Source organism: Apis laboriosa, unplaced genomic scaffold, assembly GCF_014066325.1.
Source record: "Apis laboriosa isolate Shangri-la unplaced genomic scaffold, ASM1406632v1 scaffold68_cov148, whole genome shotgun sequence".
NCBI classification, from domain to species: domain Eukaryota; kingdom Metazoa; phylum Arthropoda; class Insecta; order Hymenoptera; family Apidae; genus Apis; species Apis laboriosa.
In genome coordinates, this window is record NW_025224135.1 from 1030154 (window position 1) to 1051117 (window position 20964).

Here is a 20964-nt window from a genome sequence, read left to right on the forward strand (position 1 = left end):
TATATATTATATATTATATATTATATATTATATATTATATATTATATATATTTTAATACAAATTTTAAAATATTATGAAACCTAAAATCAATTTTTTATAATTTTTTAGTATTTTAATTCTTAGAATTTTCAACAAAAAAATTTGTAGAACGTTTGTCGAAAATAATTAAAAATAAGATGAAAATCGGATAATTTTCCTTGTAATTATTCTTACGTATATTTATGTATACTTCTAATTATTTAAGTTCTTTTTTTTTCATGATAATCTGTCATGAAATCAGATAAACTCAATTCAAAAATAAATTTGATTTTTTTATTCAGTTATATTCTTCATTTAAAACTAATATTGTTTAATGTTTAAAACAGATTTTTTTAAAGCAATAATTAAATATATATACTACCTTGTATGAGATCTCCTCTTGAAATAAGTGTACACATATATGCATCATGTGAAAATACATCATGTCTAATTAATTCTGAAAATAAGTGAACCAAATTTGTAAACTGAACTTTTGATTGAGTTGTTGTATTATCTAGTACCGGGGCATCCATATCCAAAAATTTCATAAGTAATGACTGAAAAATCGGAAGCACGGGTGGATTTCCATTACTACAGATACTATCTTTATCATCATTATCATTTGTTTCTCCAGTAACTTCACTTTGTCGTTTTTCCAATAATTTTGCAACTGCCATTGCTCTATGTTCTCCCCATCTTTCTGCACTTACTGCCCATTCACATAAAATTTCAACTACAGCAGAATCTTGTTGCGGATTATATTCTGTTTTTGTATCTCGTTCATTGGCATTATCTTTCAATGGTGATGTAAATATTTTAGCATATAATGTATCTAAAGAATTGCTAGAATCCATCCTATCAAAACTATGCCGATCTAGAGCATCTAATGCAGCTAATACTTTAGTAGTTGTTATTCCAGCACTGCTTTGTTGCCATTTGTCACATGACCATTTTCCTTCAGCAGCTTGAGATCTTGCTCGAATATTTTTTTGAGCAATTTTCAATTGCTTTATTATTGGATTAGTTGCACTTACAGGTGGACATGGCAAAGCTGTAGGAGGACACTGTAGATAATCTAAAGGAGAACCATTTAATACAGATGGTGCTTTTCCTTCACCAACACTATTCCACACTAATGCAGTGGGACATTCTAATGTAATAACCTGGCAAGAAGTTTATTACCATTATAATTATAAATAAATTACTATATTGTTATTATATTAAATATAATTTTATTTCTATTCTAGCATATTTATTTTACAAAAACTATCAATAACACACAACTTTATTTTATCAACATTTGATAAAATAAAAATATTCCTTTTACATTATTTGAGTAAAAAATAGAAAAAATTAAAGAATTTAAATCTATTTTTCTTTAATTGAATATTCTATTATATATTATATTTAATTGAATATTCTATTATAAATTTTTCACTTTCAGATTTGAAAATATTTATTTTTCTTTGGTTATAATATATTAAATATAATATATATAATATAATATAATATATTAATATATATTATATTTTCTTGTATTATTATATTTTATAAATCTTACCTGTATTATTGTTGATAAACTATAAATTACATCTCTGTGATGTGGACAAGACAAATAATCATTAAAAGCAATAGTTAATGGATTTTGAATTTGATTAGCAATGGCAGTATCTTTTCCAATATTTACATCATTTTTACTTATGGTTGGACTTTGTGGATTAGCATTAGTTTCCACATTATTACACATATGTGCCAATTTACGACAACACAGATATGCTAAACGTCTGGCTAATAATTCAGATTGTACAAATTCTTCTAAATATTGTAATGCTAATGGTAACAGAAGTTTCAAAATTCCATTTTCCGAAGGAGAAGATTTAATTTTGTCCAATAATTCTAGAATCCATTGTAATAATTCTTGTCTATCTAATAATCCCTCTTCAAACATATATTTTGCCAATTGTACACAATAATGCCATTGTTTTAGAGCTATTTTATGCTCCTCATTTATGGCATTTCCAGTTATTACTTGATTATTTGAATTTGGTGTAGCTGGTTGATTATTGGCAACTCCATTGTTACTATTAGTATTATTACTGACATTATTGTTACTATTATTATTACTACTATTATTTCCAGTATTATTCCCATTACAAGAATTGCTTGTAATACCATTAGTATTAATATTATTTGTTATATGATTATTTATGTGATAATATTCTTGTAGTTTTGAAAGTTGATCTTTCAAGAACTTAATAAGTGTTCCTGTCCATTCTAAATAAACAAACAAAAAAAAGTTACAAATAATAAATAAGTTCATTTATTTATTTTAAAGAAATATATAATAAACACAAATATTAATCATAAATTATTATTGCATATAAATAAATATATAATATATATAATATATGTAATATATAAAATATATATTATTTAAAATATTAATAAATTATTAAAATATATATGTATACATGCACATATATTTATGTATTTTTAATATTTATAATAAAAATATAAATAAATTATCGCATGAAAGCAAATGTAAATTAAAAATTATAATTTTAAATATGTATCAAATATATTTATTTTTTAATCTATATAATTTTTTGATACATAAATATATTATTTCACATATATATAAATGTATTAAAAAAATTTATAGAATTCTATTTTTTTTGCTAGATTTTAATGGAATTAATTTATATATAATTTAATAGACTTTACCTGTAGTTGGATCAGGTAATTGTCTTTTTTTTATTTTAGCTTCTGATACTGCTACTGTATAAGCAGAGCTAAGTTTAATGAACCAAGCTGCTCGTAGCATTGGTACTTGATATTCGCAAAGCATCATGAATATTTCTTCTTTCTTGTTGAAATTAGGTGCTTTTTTAGCAAGAGCTATCAATGGTTTACATCCAGACAAATCCTTGAACCATGCCTCAATGCCATTTTTCGTTCTGGCAGTTACTGGCCAGAAATTGTCCTTTGGATTAATCTGTTGTCGTTTTCTTGCTGTATCTGGCATTGTAGAAAGTTCTTCTTTTTTTGCCAAAATTGCATTAAAATATGCTCCTACTTTGGCAGCAGTGACATTACAATGTCTTGCAGTACCAAATTCCTCTGACATTTGAGGCATTGTAGCAAAACCAAGTTTAACATTTGTAGATGTAAGTTCATCTTCTTTTTGTTTAGGTTCTTGAGGATAAACGTCAGGCGGCCCTAATTTTGGCCGTTTTAGTGGCCTCTTTTCATACAATATTCCCATCATGGTATAAAGAAATTATCAAAATTGATAGATGTCTTTTGACATTGTTTAAGCATACATTAAGCATAGAGAATTTAATGAAATGATTTCAAAATTATGACTTCATATAAAAGACTACATACGACATATAACCTTTGTTAATGACATATTTACAATTATCCAATATTGTACAAGTAGACACAATCATTACACATATAGAGATTTCTAGATGGCGCGTCGTTATTAGAATTATGAATCTGAAGTATATAAGTATTTAAATATAGAATCTGATTGGTTATTTCTGATAGACTAAAAAAGGCACATCTATTGGTTGAATAGCTAATAATTTCTACAAACAATACAGTATATATAACAGTATAATAACTTCATATGATGGTAAGCAAGCGAAGAATCTTTTTTATTTTTATTATGAACACCAACTATGTATTTTCCAAAAATTTATGTTTCAAATAATATATTTTGATGAATATTTAATACATTTATAAAATCTAACATGATTATAATATGATATGTCTCTTAATATTAATTAAAAATAATTGAAAAATTAAAATAAAAAGATATATTGTAATAAAAACAAGATATTATAATTAAACTTTTAAGAATAAAAATATTATGTATAATATTTATCTATTAGAAAATAATTAAATATATTACTTTTTAGTTATTATTTTTAGTTATTATTTTAAAATTTCTAGTAATACCAACTTAACAATATTATGAAAAATCTCTAGATTTAAATCCAAAATTAATATTAAATTCTGCTCAAATAATAATAAAAACTACATAATTTAGGTTATTTCATAAATATTATAAATTTAGGTTATATTATAGGTAACGTCAATTAAATCACTTTAATATATTTTATTTTTTCTAATATTATAAAATCTTTTTTAATTGTTTTCTTTTTTTTTTTATTTAAACGAACGTAAAATATATATTATTATTTTTTGTTAAGTTTTGTTTCAAGTAGTAATTGTAATCAGTTATTTAGAATAAAACTTAAAGTTGCGCGATTAAGGTGGTACGTACGAAGTGAAGTGCCTAAAAGTTAATAATTGCTTGTAAATACAGTATCTGAATATTATTTATTTCTATAACTACTTTAAATTTCTTTTTAATGTTATATTAATTTTTTAAAAGTCGAAATTTTCTTAAAAATCCAATTCTAAAATTAATTGTATATATAATTCTATTTTATCAAATTTATCTATATTAAATTTATATTGTTAGTCTTAAGTTAAAGTAAAAATAAAATGTGTAGTAAATTAAATAATAATGTGTATTTTCAAACAAACATTAATATGTATATATAATGAAATGTGTTTAACATAAATATAATAGAATTAATAATAATTTTGTTATTTTTCAATTGCAAGATAAATCAAATTTGGTGATGGATTTTATATATTGTAATATGACCCAACTTTTTTATTAAATTATAATAGAACAAATATGGAAAATACGAAAGATGAAATTATATGTATTTCATCTGATGATGATGAAAATATAAAACAGGTTTGTATTTATATCTTGTTATATTAAAGTTAATTATATTATTATTAATAATTATATTTTTTATTAGTTTATAAATTCTTATTGATATCATTTATTTATTTTTTATTATTTATAAACTACAATAAATAAAGAATTTAAAAAGTTATATATCATTATTTTATTATTTTAGGATAAATGTAATGATAAACAAGATTCATTTACTAAAAAATTAGGAAACAATTCTGATTCTCATATAAAAATAGAAGCTTCTTCAAGTAATTATGAAAAACCGAAAGAATGTACATTAAAAAGAAAAATATCTGAAATAAATGATGTTTCTTGTTTTGAAAAAAGCTCAAAAATGTTTATATGTGAAAAAGAAAGCAATGTTAAATTATGTAATATAAAAAAGAATGAAGAAAAAGAAATAAGAAAAGAAAAGCAAGAAAATAAAACATTATTGAAACCAAAATTGATTGTAAAAGAAAAGAAAATTATTTCTTCTGTGGAGCAGGATGTATTTCCTATGTTTATTAGTTTATGTTTGCAAAGAGATCGTTCTGAAGATATGAAAACTATTGTTAATAAATTAAAAAGACGTTATGAGCAATTAGATCCTAAATATGTTAATTCCAAAGCTTTTATTAATTTTTTAAATGATAAAAGAAATGATATAATGAATAGTGATAGTAAATTGTTTGTATATATAGCTGAAGTAATGAATGAAATGAAAAATAGTTATAAAGGAAAATCATCTTTATTATTAAATAACAAAATTCGTTCTTCTGATGGAAATAAATTAAATAAAAATAATAATTTAAATGTAGTTACTACAGTATGTTCAAATATGTCATATACAATTAATAATGTATTTAATGACAATGAAATTATATCAACTAATACAGATAATGAAGAAAAACAAGAAATGGATCCTGCTATACAAAGGAAAATTAATGTAATATTAAAAACAATGGAAAAATGTGAAGCATATATAAAAAAACTTGAAGAATCAGAAATCAATTTTGATGATGAAAATAATAGTAATTATATCAAACTAGAAAAATATAAGTATCGAATGGTGGAACTTTATAACAAATATTGTGAATATACTGGAGCAAATCCTGATGCAGATCGAACATATCTACAACCAAAGCATTTTGGTACTACAGGAATTGTTGCTGTAGATCATGCTATTACAAGTTTCATTAATTCTAAAATATCAAAAAGAAATAAATTGAAAAAAATTGGTGCTTTTAGAGAAGCAATAATTTTTCCAGATTATACTGATATTTTAAGATGTGTTACAAAATGTAATGAATTGCATAATTTAAATTTAGATTATAAAAGACAGAAAAAAATTGGTAAGTTATTAAAATTTTCTTTAAATTCATATAAATATTTTATATCATATACATTTATTATTATAGCAAAAGATGCATTTGTTGCTTTGGGAAAATATTTGAAACAATGTCGATGCAATGATTATTGGGATACATTTTCCTTATTTCTTGAAAATGAAGAAGATGATCCTGCATTGAAAGATCCAATGTTAGCTGAAAAATTGATACAGAACCAAAGAGAGGGTGAAAAGAAATTATCTAATGTTTTTGATACATATGTAAAAAAGCAAGAAGAAATGAAAAGTGAAGACTCTAAAACATCATTAGAGAATGAAGAGGATGAAGAGAATAGTATAGAAAATGATGATGAAGAAGATAATGATGATGATGATGTTAGTGAAATTGATATAGATTTGGATGTAGATAAAGATAAAACTAGTTCAGAAGAAGATGAAAATAGTACAGATGGAAGTGAAACATTTAAAAATAATACATGTATAAAAATAAAATCTAAGATAGAAAAAGATATCACAAAAATAGAAGAAATATGTCAAACAAATATGAATGATGAATTAAAAAATAATAGTAATGATAATTCAAAATCAAAAATTAATAATATTGAGAATATATCTAATTGTAAATATAATTTTGAATTGAAATCAATAGAAAATAATGCAGCATCATCACCTAATATGGCACCACATTTAAATATTTTACCTAATATAATGTTTTCAACTATAACAAATAATGAAATTTCTATTGATGAAACAAAAGGTTAGTGTACAAATATAATATTGGTGGAAAATTAATCATTAAAAAATAAACAAAAACATTTAGATTTTATATATATATATGATGTGTATATGTTGTAGAGGATGATCCTAATATTATGAATAAAGATTCAATGGATGATAAGTTACTACAAGATAAAGAAGAAGAAACAGAAGAAAAACCATTGTTACGAGTGTGCTCTTTTGCTAAACCTCCAGATACATGGAAAGATATACAAGAAAAAGTAGATGAATCTAATGAAAATGAAAATGCATTAACTGTTAAGGATGTAATAGATCTTACACAAGATCTTACACAAGAAAATTCAGCTGTTCATCAATGTTCAACTATTCAGATTGAATCTAAGGTACTTCCTGTTGTAAAAGGTAATTACAAAACATTAGTGATACCAGCAGGTAAAAATATAATTAATGTAAAAAATATTACAAACAATTATGTAAGACTGACAAATTCAAATATTATAACTGCATTAAAAAATGATCCAGTCATATCTCCGCAGCAAAATACAAAATCAACAACTATACATTTGTCATCAAATTTATCCACAGATCAGATAGTAGATATTAATAATCAAATACAAAATTCACAAAATAAACAAGAAAATACAACTGTACAAATTTCTCAATCTAATCAAATTATAATGTTACCTACAAAACAAAAAGAAAGTACCTCTCAATATCCAAAAACGAATTCATCAATTTCACAATCCAAATGACTCATAGAAAAAGTAAAAATAATTCATCGCGACCATTGTTATGCAAAATTAATAAATGATAGATGACCAATGGATTACAGTAAATAAACATATTAATTTTTTTATGGACAATTTGTAATTTATCAACATTATATAAGTATACTAATATATTACACTAGATAAATTTTTTACGAATATTTAAATAAATTTTGTACATTAAATGTTTGTTATAAATTTATTTGATGTTCAATATATAAATATGTATGTTCAATATGTACGATATTATTTCTATATAAGTTCTTTTCTAATCATAGAAAATATTATGTAATATTAGTTTCGTCAAAATAAATTCCTCGTTTGTAAGATTTTCTACGATATCAAAATGATCGATATTTTCTCTTAACAAAATATATTGAACATTATCTACTATTGTAATAAGTTTCTAAAATAAAAAAAAAAAAATTGTAAATTTTTTTTATAATAGATAGAATATTAAAATAATTGAGTAAATTATCACTTATTTAAATAACATGAGTACCTGAGCACACTCGCGTGATTCATTGATAAATACTGGTGAATCACATTCTCCATTGGTTACAATAACTTTTAACCCTTGGATAGAAGGATTATTTTTAGTATTGAGAGTGGTAAAGCTGTATGCGTCGATTTCATTTCTGAAATATATATATTGCGTATTAATATAAATTGAAATATAAATAGTTTATTAAAATATTCAGATACTTACTTTGTAAGTTTTAAAGCTGTATTAGCACTAGTATTGACAAGAGGTTCCAAATTAAAGATACCGCTTATTAACACGATACCTTTTAATAGATACAAGTATCCATGTTTTGTCATTTCATCTAACCATAATTTATCGTATAAAATACTGGATGCTAAATGTGCACCAGCGCTATGGCCAGAGACCCAAACATTCCTATATAAATCCATCCAATTTATAGAAATTTGTAATTTGTATATTAACAAAATTATCATGTAAATATTAATTATATCATACCGACATTTGAGACTCGAAGCAGATTTTAATATATGTGCAATTGCTGTTTTTATCTGCGATATTATATCCCTAAGTTTAACTAAAGTATAAAAAATATGAAAATTAATTAGAATATTTTTAGAATATCGTTTTTAATTTTATATCTAAAGCAAAATTGGAATAAAAGAAAACAAAATTTACCATTAGGACATAAATCGTAACCAATAGTTATAACTTTAATTCCTTTATTAACAAAGACAGGAGCTGCATATGCAGATATATCTTTACTACCTTCTTGCCAATAACCACCATGAATAAATATGAATATAGGAGAGTCTGAAGAAATTTTTAAAATATTGACTTTTAAATTTAACTTAAAATAAAATATTTAAATAAAATTCATTGTTTATATTGTAACAAATCTAAATAGAAAAAAATTCAAATATGAATATATGACGATTAATTATAATGATTAATAGTGATAATAGATTTGACTTATCAATATTTTAATATTTAAATAAATCATTAAAATTTTTATTTTTGTACCTTTAGGTAAGTCAGTTCCATAAATATCATATTTAGTTCCTTTTGTTGTTCCATACGGAATATCGAGTTCACATTTTAAAGTTTTACGAGCATTTTCGGTAACTATAATAATAAATTAATTATTATTTACTTCATAAAAAAAATATCAGCTCATTCCACTTTAAATAATTTTATTATTTTTTTTAATTTTATTTTACCCTCTTTAGAAAATTTACAATAATTTAACAATATTTGCATTTGATCGAATCTTTTGCTCCATTTACTCGGACTATAAAGTACTTCCTGGTCCTAAAAGCAAAAAAATATAGTTCAAAAATAAAAATTCTCTATCAAATTTGAAATTTGTAATTACCGAAGACATTTTTAATAAAACTTCACTATCACTTCAATAATAATTATTATATTATTTCAATAATAAATATTATATTATATTATATTATTATTCTTCTTTTAACAGAATAATAGATGTTCTGTTTATTATTATTTTCACTATTGATAATTAAATTATGCAAATTATTTTTCGGACTTTAGGTTTTTTTAAATATTTTTAAATTTTTAATTGCTGAAAATCACAAATTCATTCCTAAATATAATAAATATTTTATTAAATATGTAACAGACATGTGTTCTTCAGAATTACATTGAAAATTTATGGGAAATACGTTCCATTTGTTAGAGATATTGTCAAAGTAATTTTTATAAAATATAATTTATTCACTTATAATTAACTGTTTTAATTAGAGATGTTAAGATTAATAAAAGGTTAAATTTTATTTTATGAATTCATGATATTAATTTATAAATATTTTTTAATTCTCACGCTACTATCTTATGCCATTAATACATGCAACGACTAGCCTAACTGTCATAAATAATTTATTCTTTCTAGAGAGAGGAGAAAAACAGGGGTATCATATATCTATTATTACTCTACTTACGTTGTTACTTTCTGATATTACTGACTGCCATCTTGTCCTGATATCTAGCAACTGTGCAAGTCAATGAGTTTTATAATTTTTATTATTGAATCTATATTACAAGTGAGGTGCAAAATAGACCTAACATTTAATGGGATTTTAAATATATCTCATATAAATATATCTCATATAAATATAGCTCATCAAAATATCGGTGTAAAAAATCGGAATGTTTGATTAATGATTTAAAACCCTGAATAGATTCAATTCAACTATAAAAGCTGCTAAGTCAGCAAATTTTAAAAATAATTAATACATTCTTTTATAAATATTCTTATGCATATATGTATTGTTTAAACTATTGATGTTTTTGCAATAAAATATTAATGCAAAATAATTTATATATTCAAATTTTATTTCCAGAAAAATATTTCAAATTTTATATTTTTTGGTAATAGCTGATGTCTTATTATTAAAAATATATAAATATAAAATCTACATGTAAAAATGTTCTTCTTTATTTGCATTTTCATATGAGAGAATATAATTTTTAAATAATTCATATTATTTATATTTAAAAAATCATTAAATACCATTATAAGTTTTTAAATTTTTTTATAATTCAATTAATCATAAATTAAATTAATCATAAATAAAATAAGAAACAATACAATCAGTATCAATCATTATATTTTTTTTTATAATAACATCAATCATATAATACAAAAAAATTTTAAAATGGCTTGATGCATTCTATGTTTCGACAAGACAAAAATGAATAAATCGAAAAACCATATTTGGCAGAGAGAGAGCATAAAAGGATATAAAATATAATATATAATGTATACACACAACACATATATATATATATATATATACTTACATATATATATATATACTTACATATCTTATAGCATGCTGTGGTGAAGGTAGCAAGAATAGGCTATGAGGGTCGAAGATATTGAAAACCAGAAAAACCGGTCCTTTCCTTTTGGCCCCACTCTTCCGTAATGCGCCATTCTCCACGGAGAAGTCACAGGTAGGTTCATAGCAGCTGATGTATCGAGTATCGTGCCACGTCGACGCCTACCCACAAACTACAGGTAAGAGAAACCTTTTCCAGTCAAAAATCCCATGATTCAACGGATATTTTGTTCGAGAGAACTGAATAATCCACAATATATGCAAGCAATGGGATTATCAATGATAGTATAGCACGATCATCGAATTCTATCAATCTCTCAATTGAAATGAAAAGCACCGATTTAATCAAATGATATTTATTCGAAATTTGTACAATCATTTCAATAACAAAAAAAATATCTTTCATAAAAGTTTAATTTTAAACAAAAAGATTGTAATAAAAAAAAATTAAAATGATATATAATTCAATATATAAAATGATTTTGTCAATTGAAAATTCTTTGTATCATCTTCATATCTACCTTGATAGTCCTTCTCAGTTTACGTTGTCTTGCAACCGGTTCTCGTGTGCATACTAGGTTAATTTATTTGACCCACCGACTACGCTCATTTCCAATTAGTTTCCACAGCATTAAGTAAGTATCCTTTTATATTACATTGTCTTTGTTGGAATTTAGGATTGGTCCGTAGCTATTAATAATAACGATATTTGTTTGTAATTTAATATTATATAGATATTTGAATCATTTTGAATAGAATATAATGTAAAATATATAGTAGAACGTTTATTAATATCAAAATCATAAATATCTATACACAGTCATAAATATTTTATACACAAATATGCATACATAAATAATTAATTGTAATATGGTTTATTTAAAAATTTTAGGAAAAAAAAAACTTCGATCCTGCCAGGATTCGAACCTGGAATCTTCTGATCCGTAGTCAGACGCGTTATCCGTTGCGCCACAGGACCGGCCTTGATTTGGTGTATTATATATTATTAGAAATATAACATATTGTTAACAATATAATAAATATAATTAAAATAATATTTATTAATTTAAATAATAATTAATAAAATAAAATTTATAAACATAAAAAGTTTAATTAAGATTATAATACATGTATACTTATATCTATAAGTGATATTAATACAATATTAATACAATAATCAGATATGACAGTAACAATTTATGATTTAAAAAATATAAATATTAATTTTTTATGCTACATTCGAAGTTATTTTTTTAAGAATGCCAATACTAATTCTGGTTTATCTATATATAATAATCAAACAAAATGAAGATATAATTATATCAATGCAGGCTCACTGATAGGTAGATAATATGATCCGGCAAAATAAATGATAGAAAAATTTCAATGGAATATGTTAGAATTTTTTATCAAAAATAGATAAAAGCAAAGATAAAAAAAAGATTAAAAGCAAATGACGATATTTAAATATAATACGTTAAATATTGCAAATGTTTATAACAAAAACAATATATATTTAAGATGTAATCGACTGTGTTTGCCAATTAATATATCATATTCTTTAATTTCTATAATTAACACATAGTTAATTATAGAAATAATCTAATTTAACTGATAATATAATTTATTTATTGATTTTATATCAATAATAATTAATTAATATGTATATGATTTAAAATAAATTTAAAATAAATTGATCTATTAGCATTAAATAATTTATAGAGTAATAAAGATAGTAATTAAATATTAGTGATGATTGCTGTTCAGTATAGCATCTATCTAGAACGGTGTAAAATTTCAGATGTAAAGCGATATGTTAAGCTTGGTATTTGTAATATGAAGCATATGATATTTATTGTACAAGTATTTCAATTATTTTTTTTATGTTCTTCTTAATAATCTTTTAAAATACTAACATATTTTATAACAATAAAAAAAGATTAATCGATAAATTTAAATTTAAATTTTGATCCTATTTTGATTAATTTTTTATCAACATGTATATTTTGTTAATATATGATTTTATTTTTATCATTAGACTACATTCAATTAATAAAGATTGAGTTAAAAAACAATGATAACCTTCAATTTTAATAACGAACATGGTATTAATAATATAAGAAAGAAAATAATGTGAATAGTACAATTATCGGCAAAGAAGTAAACTGTAATTATCAATTTTTAAGTGAATTATTTTATCTGAGAAATAAATATATAATGTTCTTTGCAAATTTATATTTGAAAAAAAACAAACTTTTAACAAAAGAAATATTATTTATGAAAAAAGAAATTATTTATGATAAATAAAAAATTTCGTTCTAAACAAAATATTTCATATTTTCTTCTTTCAAAATGCAATATTGTGCTTGAGAGTGGCGTGGATTGCTTTTCAATTACGCATGCGTGCAAGCGTCTGCAGATTTTGCTGGAACCGATGTTAGCCGAATGCGATCGAAACTATACGAATAGCAAGCTAAGTTTCCTGTGATCCAGGCCGACGCGACGGTTAAAAGAGACGAAAAGTGGGGTTAGGTGTAGTAAAGGGACAAGAGAGGAAGAAGGAAAGAGTAAAAGAGGAAGAAAGAAAAAGAGACGAGTTTTCTCATATTGTAAGTGGGGATAGAATCTTAGTGTGCAGCAGAAGGAACGTATAGTTTTGCGTCTCCAACCAGGCTGTATACGATCGACAAGCGAGATAGAGAGAAGACGTTGTACGGTGTATGCAAGAAAGAAGAAACGAATTGACAACGCGAACGTTAGACAGAGAAGAAAATAAAAGGGAGCAGCTTGCGGAACGGCATGTCCTCGCGTGCTCGTGTCGTACAGAGTTTCTGAACGCAGCCATTACGACACAACCGCTCTCGGTGACGCTTTGCTGCGGTAGAACCGTATTCACGCGCGCAGTGGTCACGGAACAATCGAAACTGGACACACGTGTTTTTGAAAATACGAACGAAATTTAAACAGTGTTACATCAGTAACGAAGAAGAATACGTCTATTAACGTGAGAAACGAATTTTTTAAAAGCTGTTTGTTTTGTGCGTGTACAGGGTGGCTTAGGGACGCCTCTTGACGCGCGGCGTCACGTCGCGCGGGTCATTAATAACCCAAGAGTGTCCAATTTGATTTGATAAATAGTCTGATAAATTCGCGATTGAAATAAATCGCTTGATTTCTTGTGATATCGGTTTAGAAAGAGAAAATTATCAACCATGTTTGATGTATTTGGATCCGTAAAGGGACTGCTAAAGCTCGACAGCGTTTGCATCGATAATAATGTATTTCGGCTGCATTACAAAGCGACGGTGATCATATTAATTGCTTTTTCATTATTGGTTACATCCAGACAGTATATCGGAGATCCCATAGATTGCATCGTAGATGAAATACCACTTCATGTAATGGATACATATTGCTGGATCTACTCAACATTTACGATTCCTGATCGAACCGGTGTCGTTGGCAAAGACATGGTGCAACCAGGTGTTGCATCTCACGTTGAGGGTGAAGACGAAATCAAGTATCATAAATATTATCAGTGGGTGTGCTTTACGCTCTTCTTCCAGGCAATATTGTTTTATGTACCACGTTATTTGTGGAAGACCTGGGAGGGTGGTAGAATTAAGATGCTAGTCCTGGATTTAAATTGTCCTGTAATGAGTGATGAATTTAAATCGGAAAGAAGAAAATTATTGGTCGAGTATTTCGCGACGAATTGGCATACACAGAATTTTTACGCATTTCGTTTCTTCTTGTGCGAAGTGTTGAACTTCGTTAATGTAGTTGGCCAGATCTATTTCATGGACTTTTTTTTGGACGGCGAATTTACCACCTATGGCTCAGACGTGGTTAAATTCACGGAAATGGAACCTGAAGAGAGGATTGATCCGATGTCACGGGTATTCCCTAAAGTTACCAAGTGTACATTCCATAAATATGGTGCGTCCGGTACAGTGCAGAAATTCGATGGTCTCTGCGTACTACCGTTGAACATCGTCAATGAGAAGATTTACGTGTTTCTCTGGTTCTGGTTCATCATCCTATCCGTGTTAAGCGGTTTAACCCTGGCCTACCGTGCTGCAGTAATAGCTGGTCCGAAGCTTCGCTTGGTACTATTGCGTGCACGTTCGCGCCTCTCAAAGCCAGAACATATTAATACAATCGCGGAAATGTGTATGATCGGCGACTGGTTCGTTCTTTATCAACTTGGCAAGAATATAGACCCGGTGGTATATCAACAACTCGTTGTGGATCTCGCTACGAAACTTCAGGGCAAAGAATCTGTTTAGTTTCGTTTGTTATATTCATAGAATACCTCTTTTTCTTTTCTTTTCTCGCTTCTTTATTCTTTTATTCGATTCTTGAACATTTAATTAGTCGAGTTGTTCATCATTATAGTTTACCGTATTTTCATTATAGTTTATTCAAAGATTAAAGACCATTTTGAATTACGTTTACTTTTCATATATATATTACATGTAAAACATGTACGTGCATTCTGATATTTTTGAAAAATTTTTCGTAATTCATTATGGCGTACATATAAAATGAATTTCTTCGATCGTTATAAAAGAATTCGATTGGAGGTAAATTTTTGTAGTAAGATATATCGAGCGAAGTGAATGGAGAAATTAATAATTCTTTATTCTTTTTTGTCTCTCTCTCTTTTTCTCTCTCTATCTCTCTCTTTTTAGCTAAACTTTTAGCTAAACGTATTTATAATCTTTACTATAATATCAGATTAGAAATATCAATTTTTGTGGACAATTACTTAACGATCATGATTTTTTTTCACTATCATTATAAAATTTCTCCGAATCCTTTGACTTCAAAAATATTTTTCAGTTATTTTTATTTCTTTTTAATATTTATCTTTTTTCAGTATCATATTTTGTAATTAAATTCAGATTATCATTTAGATGATAATAAAAAACTAAATATAGTGCCAAAAAATACACTAAGATTTATTCCGAGATATCACTAAAGGAAGGAAAACAAACATGTTATTTTTGCTTATATTTTTTAAATCTATTTTTTATTTCCAAAAATATTTTGTTCGGCCGATATCTCTCAATAAATCTGAAAGTATTGGTAATAATGTAAACACGATGGAATGTATAGATATATTTAGCACGCACAAGATAGAGAGAGAAAGAGTTTAGTATTAAATTACTCTGCAAAAAAGAAAGATTACTCTTTCTTCAGAAAGAGACTTCGATTGTGTGATATAAAACGGGAGACGACGTTTTCATTTCTTTTGCTTTCTCCCAACTTTTTTCTGTCATTTCTTTTTTTTTTTTTTTTTTTTTTTAATTTTTTTTCCATTTCCTTGGAATGGATTACCTTCAATTCAATTTTTTATTATTTTTTTTCCTTGGATGAAACAATGTGCGAGAAGAAGAAAAATTGGCAGATGTTGGGTGTCACGAAGTTGGTAAAAGTCCTTTTGTTGCTTCTTCTTCATTTGAGACACGTCGTCTTCCCAGAAATATAATTTCGCTGCTTACCACTTATTATTATTATTTTTTTTTATATCGTAGGCGTAGAAGCATACATCTTGTATATTATAGAACATCTTATAAAATAGAGAATATAAAAATTTATTTTATATATATATATATAAATATATAAATATATCTATATATATAGCAATAAAATGAAATAAACGAGAAGAGAAAGAAAAGAGGATAAAAAAGTGCGCGCATACGAGAAAAAGAGAGAGAGAGAGGAGTGAATGGGATCGCGTGAGAGAGAGAAAGATAGTCAGGCACAGATAATTTAGGAAAGAAAAAAAACGCTATTCGAAAATTTTCTTTATCCATTTTTTCGCTTACTTTTTTTTTTTATTAATATTTTTGATCTATTATTACGATAATTACAATATATATATATTATATTATATATATACAATATGCATCGAGGGACCAAAAGAAAGAAAAGAAAAAGTGGAAAAAAAAAATATAAAAAGGAGGACACCCCTAGATTTTTTTTCTTTGTTATTTCTTAGTATTATTTTTTATTCGTCCATAATTTCTGTCTCATTTTGCTGAAATTAAAAAAAATTTATTACATATTTGAAATTATTGTTAACTGCCGAAATCATTGTAATACCGTCCTACTACTACATGCAATCTAGTTGAAATTTTGAAGATTACGAAAAGATCTATTTTAAGAAAAAATAAAAGACAATAAAAATATGTACGCTTAGCTCTTAAGAATTTAGAAAAAGAAATGTGCGCAAGTATGAATCGTTTTCGCGCCAATATTTTCATTATCAAATGTAGAAATAATACATTCTTTTTGAGAGATTCATGCTCAAAGTAAGACTGCCAAGTAATTGAAACACTCCATATCATCGTGATTCTTATATTTTATATCTATTTAGGATTGTACACGTGAATAGAATTTAGAACATTTTTTCTGATTATATTTGTTATATTATTATATATATATATATATATATATATATATATATATATATAATAATATAATTTATAAATATGTATATATATATATATATATATATATATATATGTACACATATATATACATATTATATACTTCCTTCTCCCTGTTTCATGCCAGTGTTTTTCCTTTCCGATTTTATTTAATTCTATTCGCATAATAACTTCTTAGAGGTGTTTGTTCCTTGTCTTATACTTTTTTAATTTACTTCCGTTTATTTTTTTTTTTTTATATCGATAATTTTAATATTATAACCGATATCATGAATTTAATCTTCTGGTTCTGAGATGTTGAGAATTTTTTTTCCAAGAAAAAAAAAATTTCTCAAATTTTGTTTCCCTTTTTTCTCTCTCTGAATGATTCTCTGTTGAAACATCGCGAAATAATCCACCGGAAGAGGAAGAATCAAAAAATGCTGAAAAGCAACAATCTAATATCCCAGTGCCTTTGGATGCAGTTTTCTAACCTAATCTAACCTAATGTAATACGAAGTGTACTCCAAAGGTTAATTAATTAATTAACACGTTTCGTATCATATAAATTATATCTATTTATCTATGATAATCGATTTAAAATTAAATTTTTTTAACAATATAAATATAAACATATCAATTAGATAAGATTAAAAAAAAGGTTTAAATATCAGCAAATCACTAAAATTGCTCCTTTCCCTAATTATGTTGCAAAGAAATAATAATAATAAACTTGCCAATACTATCAAACTTTTCTTTATCAATATGGAACGTGTTAAATATGAAAATCCCTAAGAGAAGTAAATATCAAACTCTGAACTTATACTATTATTATTACAAAAACCAAGAGAAAAAATAAAAGTGCCTATATTCCGTATGCATTTTGGTGTAATGAATGATGAAATTATATTCGTATATAGTGATAGAGCGTCGGTGCATTGTTCTATTCTAATGAATGCTGCTTAGTGAAGAAACGTAATATACCTGTAATCGTATACATGTACCTTGCGTGTACGTGCTTCCTCGCGCTTGTAGAAGCGATAAGATAAGAGAAACAATTATATATAAAGAAAAAAAATATATATATTATATATATATATATATATAGAATTATAAAAAGCCAGCTAGCCAGATTTGCTGGAATAACGAGTGATAATTGATTAGTAATGACAATTGCCACGTTATATATTTTTTTTCCCCCTTATTATTAATATCCTATTCTTTACTCGTTGATAATGATAATTACTTTTTATTAAAGCGTCCTGCGAAAAAAATTGCATTTTTAATGAAATCGTTATTAGAAGAAGGAGAGCGTATATTTTGCTATTTGCGTTTTCATCAATGCTTCTTGAACATAAACAATGTACTGCCAGAATATTCTATATATTTTCATAAGAATGTTCTACAAAATTCAACAAATAAAACGTCAGCGAGTAATTAAGTAGTTCCCATAATTTCTGACTTTCAGGACCATATTTCCCTTCGTGATTACCGTATATGTATCATTTCAATTATATATGTATGGGTAAGTAACAAATCGTTCGTCAAAAAAATTGAATTCATATATCAAAGATGTAATTAATATTATCAGAATATATATTTTTATTATATTAATATATATATTAATTATTATATTTCAACAAAATTTTTTTGTGTATTTAATTAATCGTAATTAATTTTTAAAATTAAAAACTGTAAATGATAAAAATTTATTATTAGTAACTTTTTGGATCTTTTTTTAATTTATTGCTAGAAATTGAATGTAGTATTTTAAGAAATAAGAAAATTCTATTGGTTAATGTAATTTTTCTTAATATTTTTTTTAAAATTAAAAATTTTTCTAGAAAAAGAAAATCAATTTTCAAAAACTATAAGGGAATTAAAAAATTTCACAATTAAAAGTAACTATTATAATATATATATATTATATGTTATAGTATATAATAAATCTTATATGTTATATATATAGTATATAATAAATCTTTTTTATGAAAAATTAAATATTTTTTCTAGAAGAGAAAAATATCACATTACATATAAAAAAATATCGTCACTGCTGTGTTCATTTTTGGTAAATTTAACCAATAACGTATTCTACGGATGGAATTTATTAAACTATGCAATCTCTAAAAGATTTCATTGTACGTGCACGTGTACCAGTCAGGGATTGACGATCATCGAAACGAACTTCGATGCTCGAGGTCCAACCAATTTCGGTTCCCTCTATATCACATTAGGGGACATGAAGATTATTCTCATTTTACTGATTAATACGTAATTCGAAGCATAGCCTTAACATTAAATCGAGCCATTATCTCACGTTCGAGATATTTTAGATTCAACAATTTTTGCAAAATCTCTTTATAAAAGAAATTTTATATTAAAAATTTTTGTATAGAGAATAATAAAATAATACTAGTATAGTTTTGTAAAAAAAAAAAATATTGCATCCTGTCCAATTTTTATTTTAATTTATTTCCAGTAAAGTAAGGTTAAAAACCATTAGTAATAATAGATAGACATTCTATAAATATTTAAAATCGATATATCATTGTGTTGCAAGGAAATTTTAAATTAAAAAAAAAGATAATATATTTATTTTTTGTAAGATTTTTATGTAAACTTTTAACAAATTATGATATAAAAAATATATTTAATAAATTTCAACATTTTTATCATTGCTTATCGATAAGTTACATTTAAATAAAATAAAAAAAATGTTAGCAATTTCTAAAGTAGATAGATCAGATCATTCAATTTTTTTCACTTTTACTAATTTTTACAGTACTATTTTTATATTTATGACTAACGTCATATTCGAAATAAAATATAAAAGAGGACTACTTATTATCACGTATAAAATAAAAAAAATATATTTATTGGAAAAAAAAGATTATTAAGACTACTTATTATTTTAATTTATGATTATATATTAAAATCACTTTTCAAATTTTAAACGTAATGTTAATTATTCGATAATTCTTTCACGATTTTCTTTTGCGAGAATTATAAATGAATGGATCAGGTATAGTAAGAAATAACGATGGAACAAGATATGTATAATACATGTACACGAATTGAGAGACCAGAGGACAGAATTTTCTTGAGAAGATCCGTTCAGTTTGCCGGTTAGAAGCGACCGCATCAGGGGCAACGGCCGGTCAAAGTCCTAGCTTCGACATTCTATCCCCTCCATTTCTTTGTTCCCTGTCTTTCTTGTTCACCATTCCTCCTTTCCCTGCGACTTTACTCCTCTTCCACCTTAAACTTGTTCCTTCTCGTCTCCTTATCTTATTTGGTCTTTTTCTTTTTTTCTTTTTTTCTCTTCCTTTCCTCTACATTTATGTACTTTTCCTATCCTTCTTCGATGCTTGTAATTTTGACCGTACTTTCGTTCCCTCCCGTTTTTTTCTTCTTTCAAATTTTCGATTTTATATAGATTATTTGCTTTCGATGTATTTTTCGAATTGATTTTCTATTTTCAAGTTTTTTTGCGGATTTTTTAATTTGATATAGATAAATTTAAGAGGTAATAGGAA

General features: G+C 25.2%; 4 protein-coding genes, 1 long non-coding RNA gene and 1 other non-coding gene across 8 annotated transcripts in view; 3 read left to right on the plus strand and 3 right to left on the minus strand.

Annotated features, from left to right (window-relative positions):
* Nucleotides 1–3445, minus strand: part of LOC122718866 (mediator of RNA polymerase II transcription subunit 12) — a 9733-nt gene extending 6288 nt beyond the window's left edge. Inside the window, exons 1-3 of the mRNA XM_043944242.1 lie at nt 2744–3445; nt 1581–2293; nt 394–1182 (exon numbers count right to left, since the gene is read on the minus strand). Of these exons, the coding sequence (XP_043800177.1) occupies nt 394–1182; nt 1581–2293; nt 2744–3287 (2046 nt within the window). The 5' untranslated portion in view covers nt 3288–3445. The remainder of the gene's footprint in view (nt 1–393; nt 1183–1580; nt 2294–2743) is intronic.
* A 1291-nt stretch (nt 3446–4736) lies between these two features.
* LOC122718786 (protein PFC0760c-like) lies at nt 4737–7754 on the plus strand. The gene is made up of 4 exons (XM_043944118.1): nt 4737–4799; nt 4969–6139; nt 6206–6892; nt 6991–7754. The coding sequence occupies exons 1-4, from the start codon at nt 4737–4739 to the stop codon at nt 7623–7625; spliced, it is 2556 nt and encodes an 851-aa protein (XP_043800053.1). The 3' UTR covers nt 7626–7754.
* A 67-nt stretch (nt 7755–7821) lies between these two features.
* On the minus strand, nt 7822–11146 carry LOC122718723 (kynurenine formamidase). Of its 3 annotated transcripts, XM_043944012.1 has the most exons (8): nt 9500–9558; nt 9345–9435; nt 9148–9249; nt 8803–8937; nt 8623–8701; nt 8350–8541; nt 8143–8278; nt 7822–8046 (listed from the first exon to the last, which is right to left on the minus strand). In XM_043944012.1, exons 1-8 carry the CDS (start codon nt 9506–9508, stop codon nt 7909–7911), a joined length of 882 nt encoding a protein of 293 aa, XP_043799947.1. In that variant the 5' UTR covers nt 9509–9558; the 3' UTR covers nt 7822–7908. The 3 variants fall into 3 exon arrangements, with proteins under 3 accessions (XP_043799947.1, XP_043799946.1, XP_043799945.1); XM_043944011.1 differs by lacking the exon at nt 9500–9558 and adding an exon at nt 10968–11146 and having other exon boundaries at nt 8350–8701; XM_043944010.1 differs by having other exon boundaries at nt 8350–8701.
* Nucleotides 11138–12170, plus strand: LOC122718724. Its single transcript, XR_006347454.1, has 2 exons — nt 11138–11167; nt 11881–12170. It is a non-coding gene; the product is annotated as an uncharacterized LOC122718724 (long non-coding RNA).
* On the minus strand, nt 11895–11967 carry Trnar-acg. The gene has a single exon. It is a non-coding gene; the product is annotated as a tRNA-Arg (tRNA).
* A 1390-nt stretch (nt 12171–13560) lies between the features above and the next one.
* LOC122718655 (innexin inx2) lies at nt 13561–16660 on the plus strand. Its single transcript, XM_043943878.1, has one exon. It carries the CDS (start codon nt 14201–14203, stop codon nt 15275–15277), a length of 1077 nt encoding a protein of 358 aa, XP_043799813.1. The 5' UTR covers nt 13561–14200; the 3' UTR covers nt 15278–16660.
* The last annotated feature ends 4304 nt before the right edge of the window (nt 16661–20964 follow it).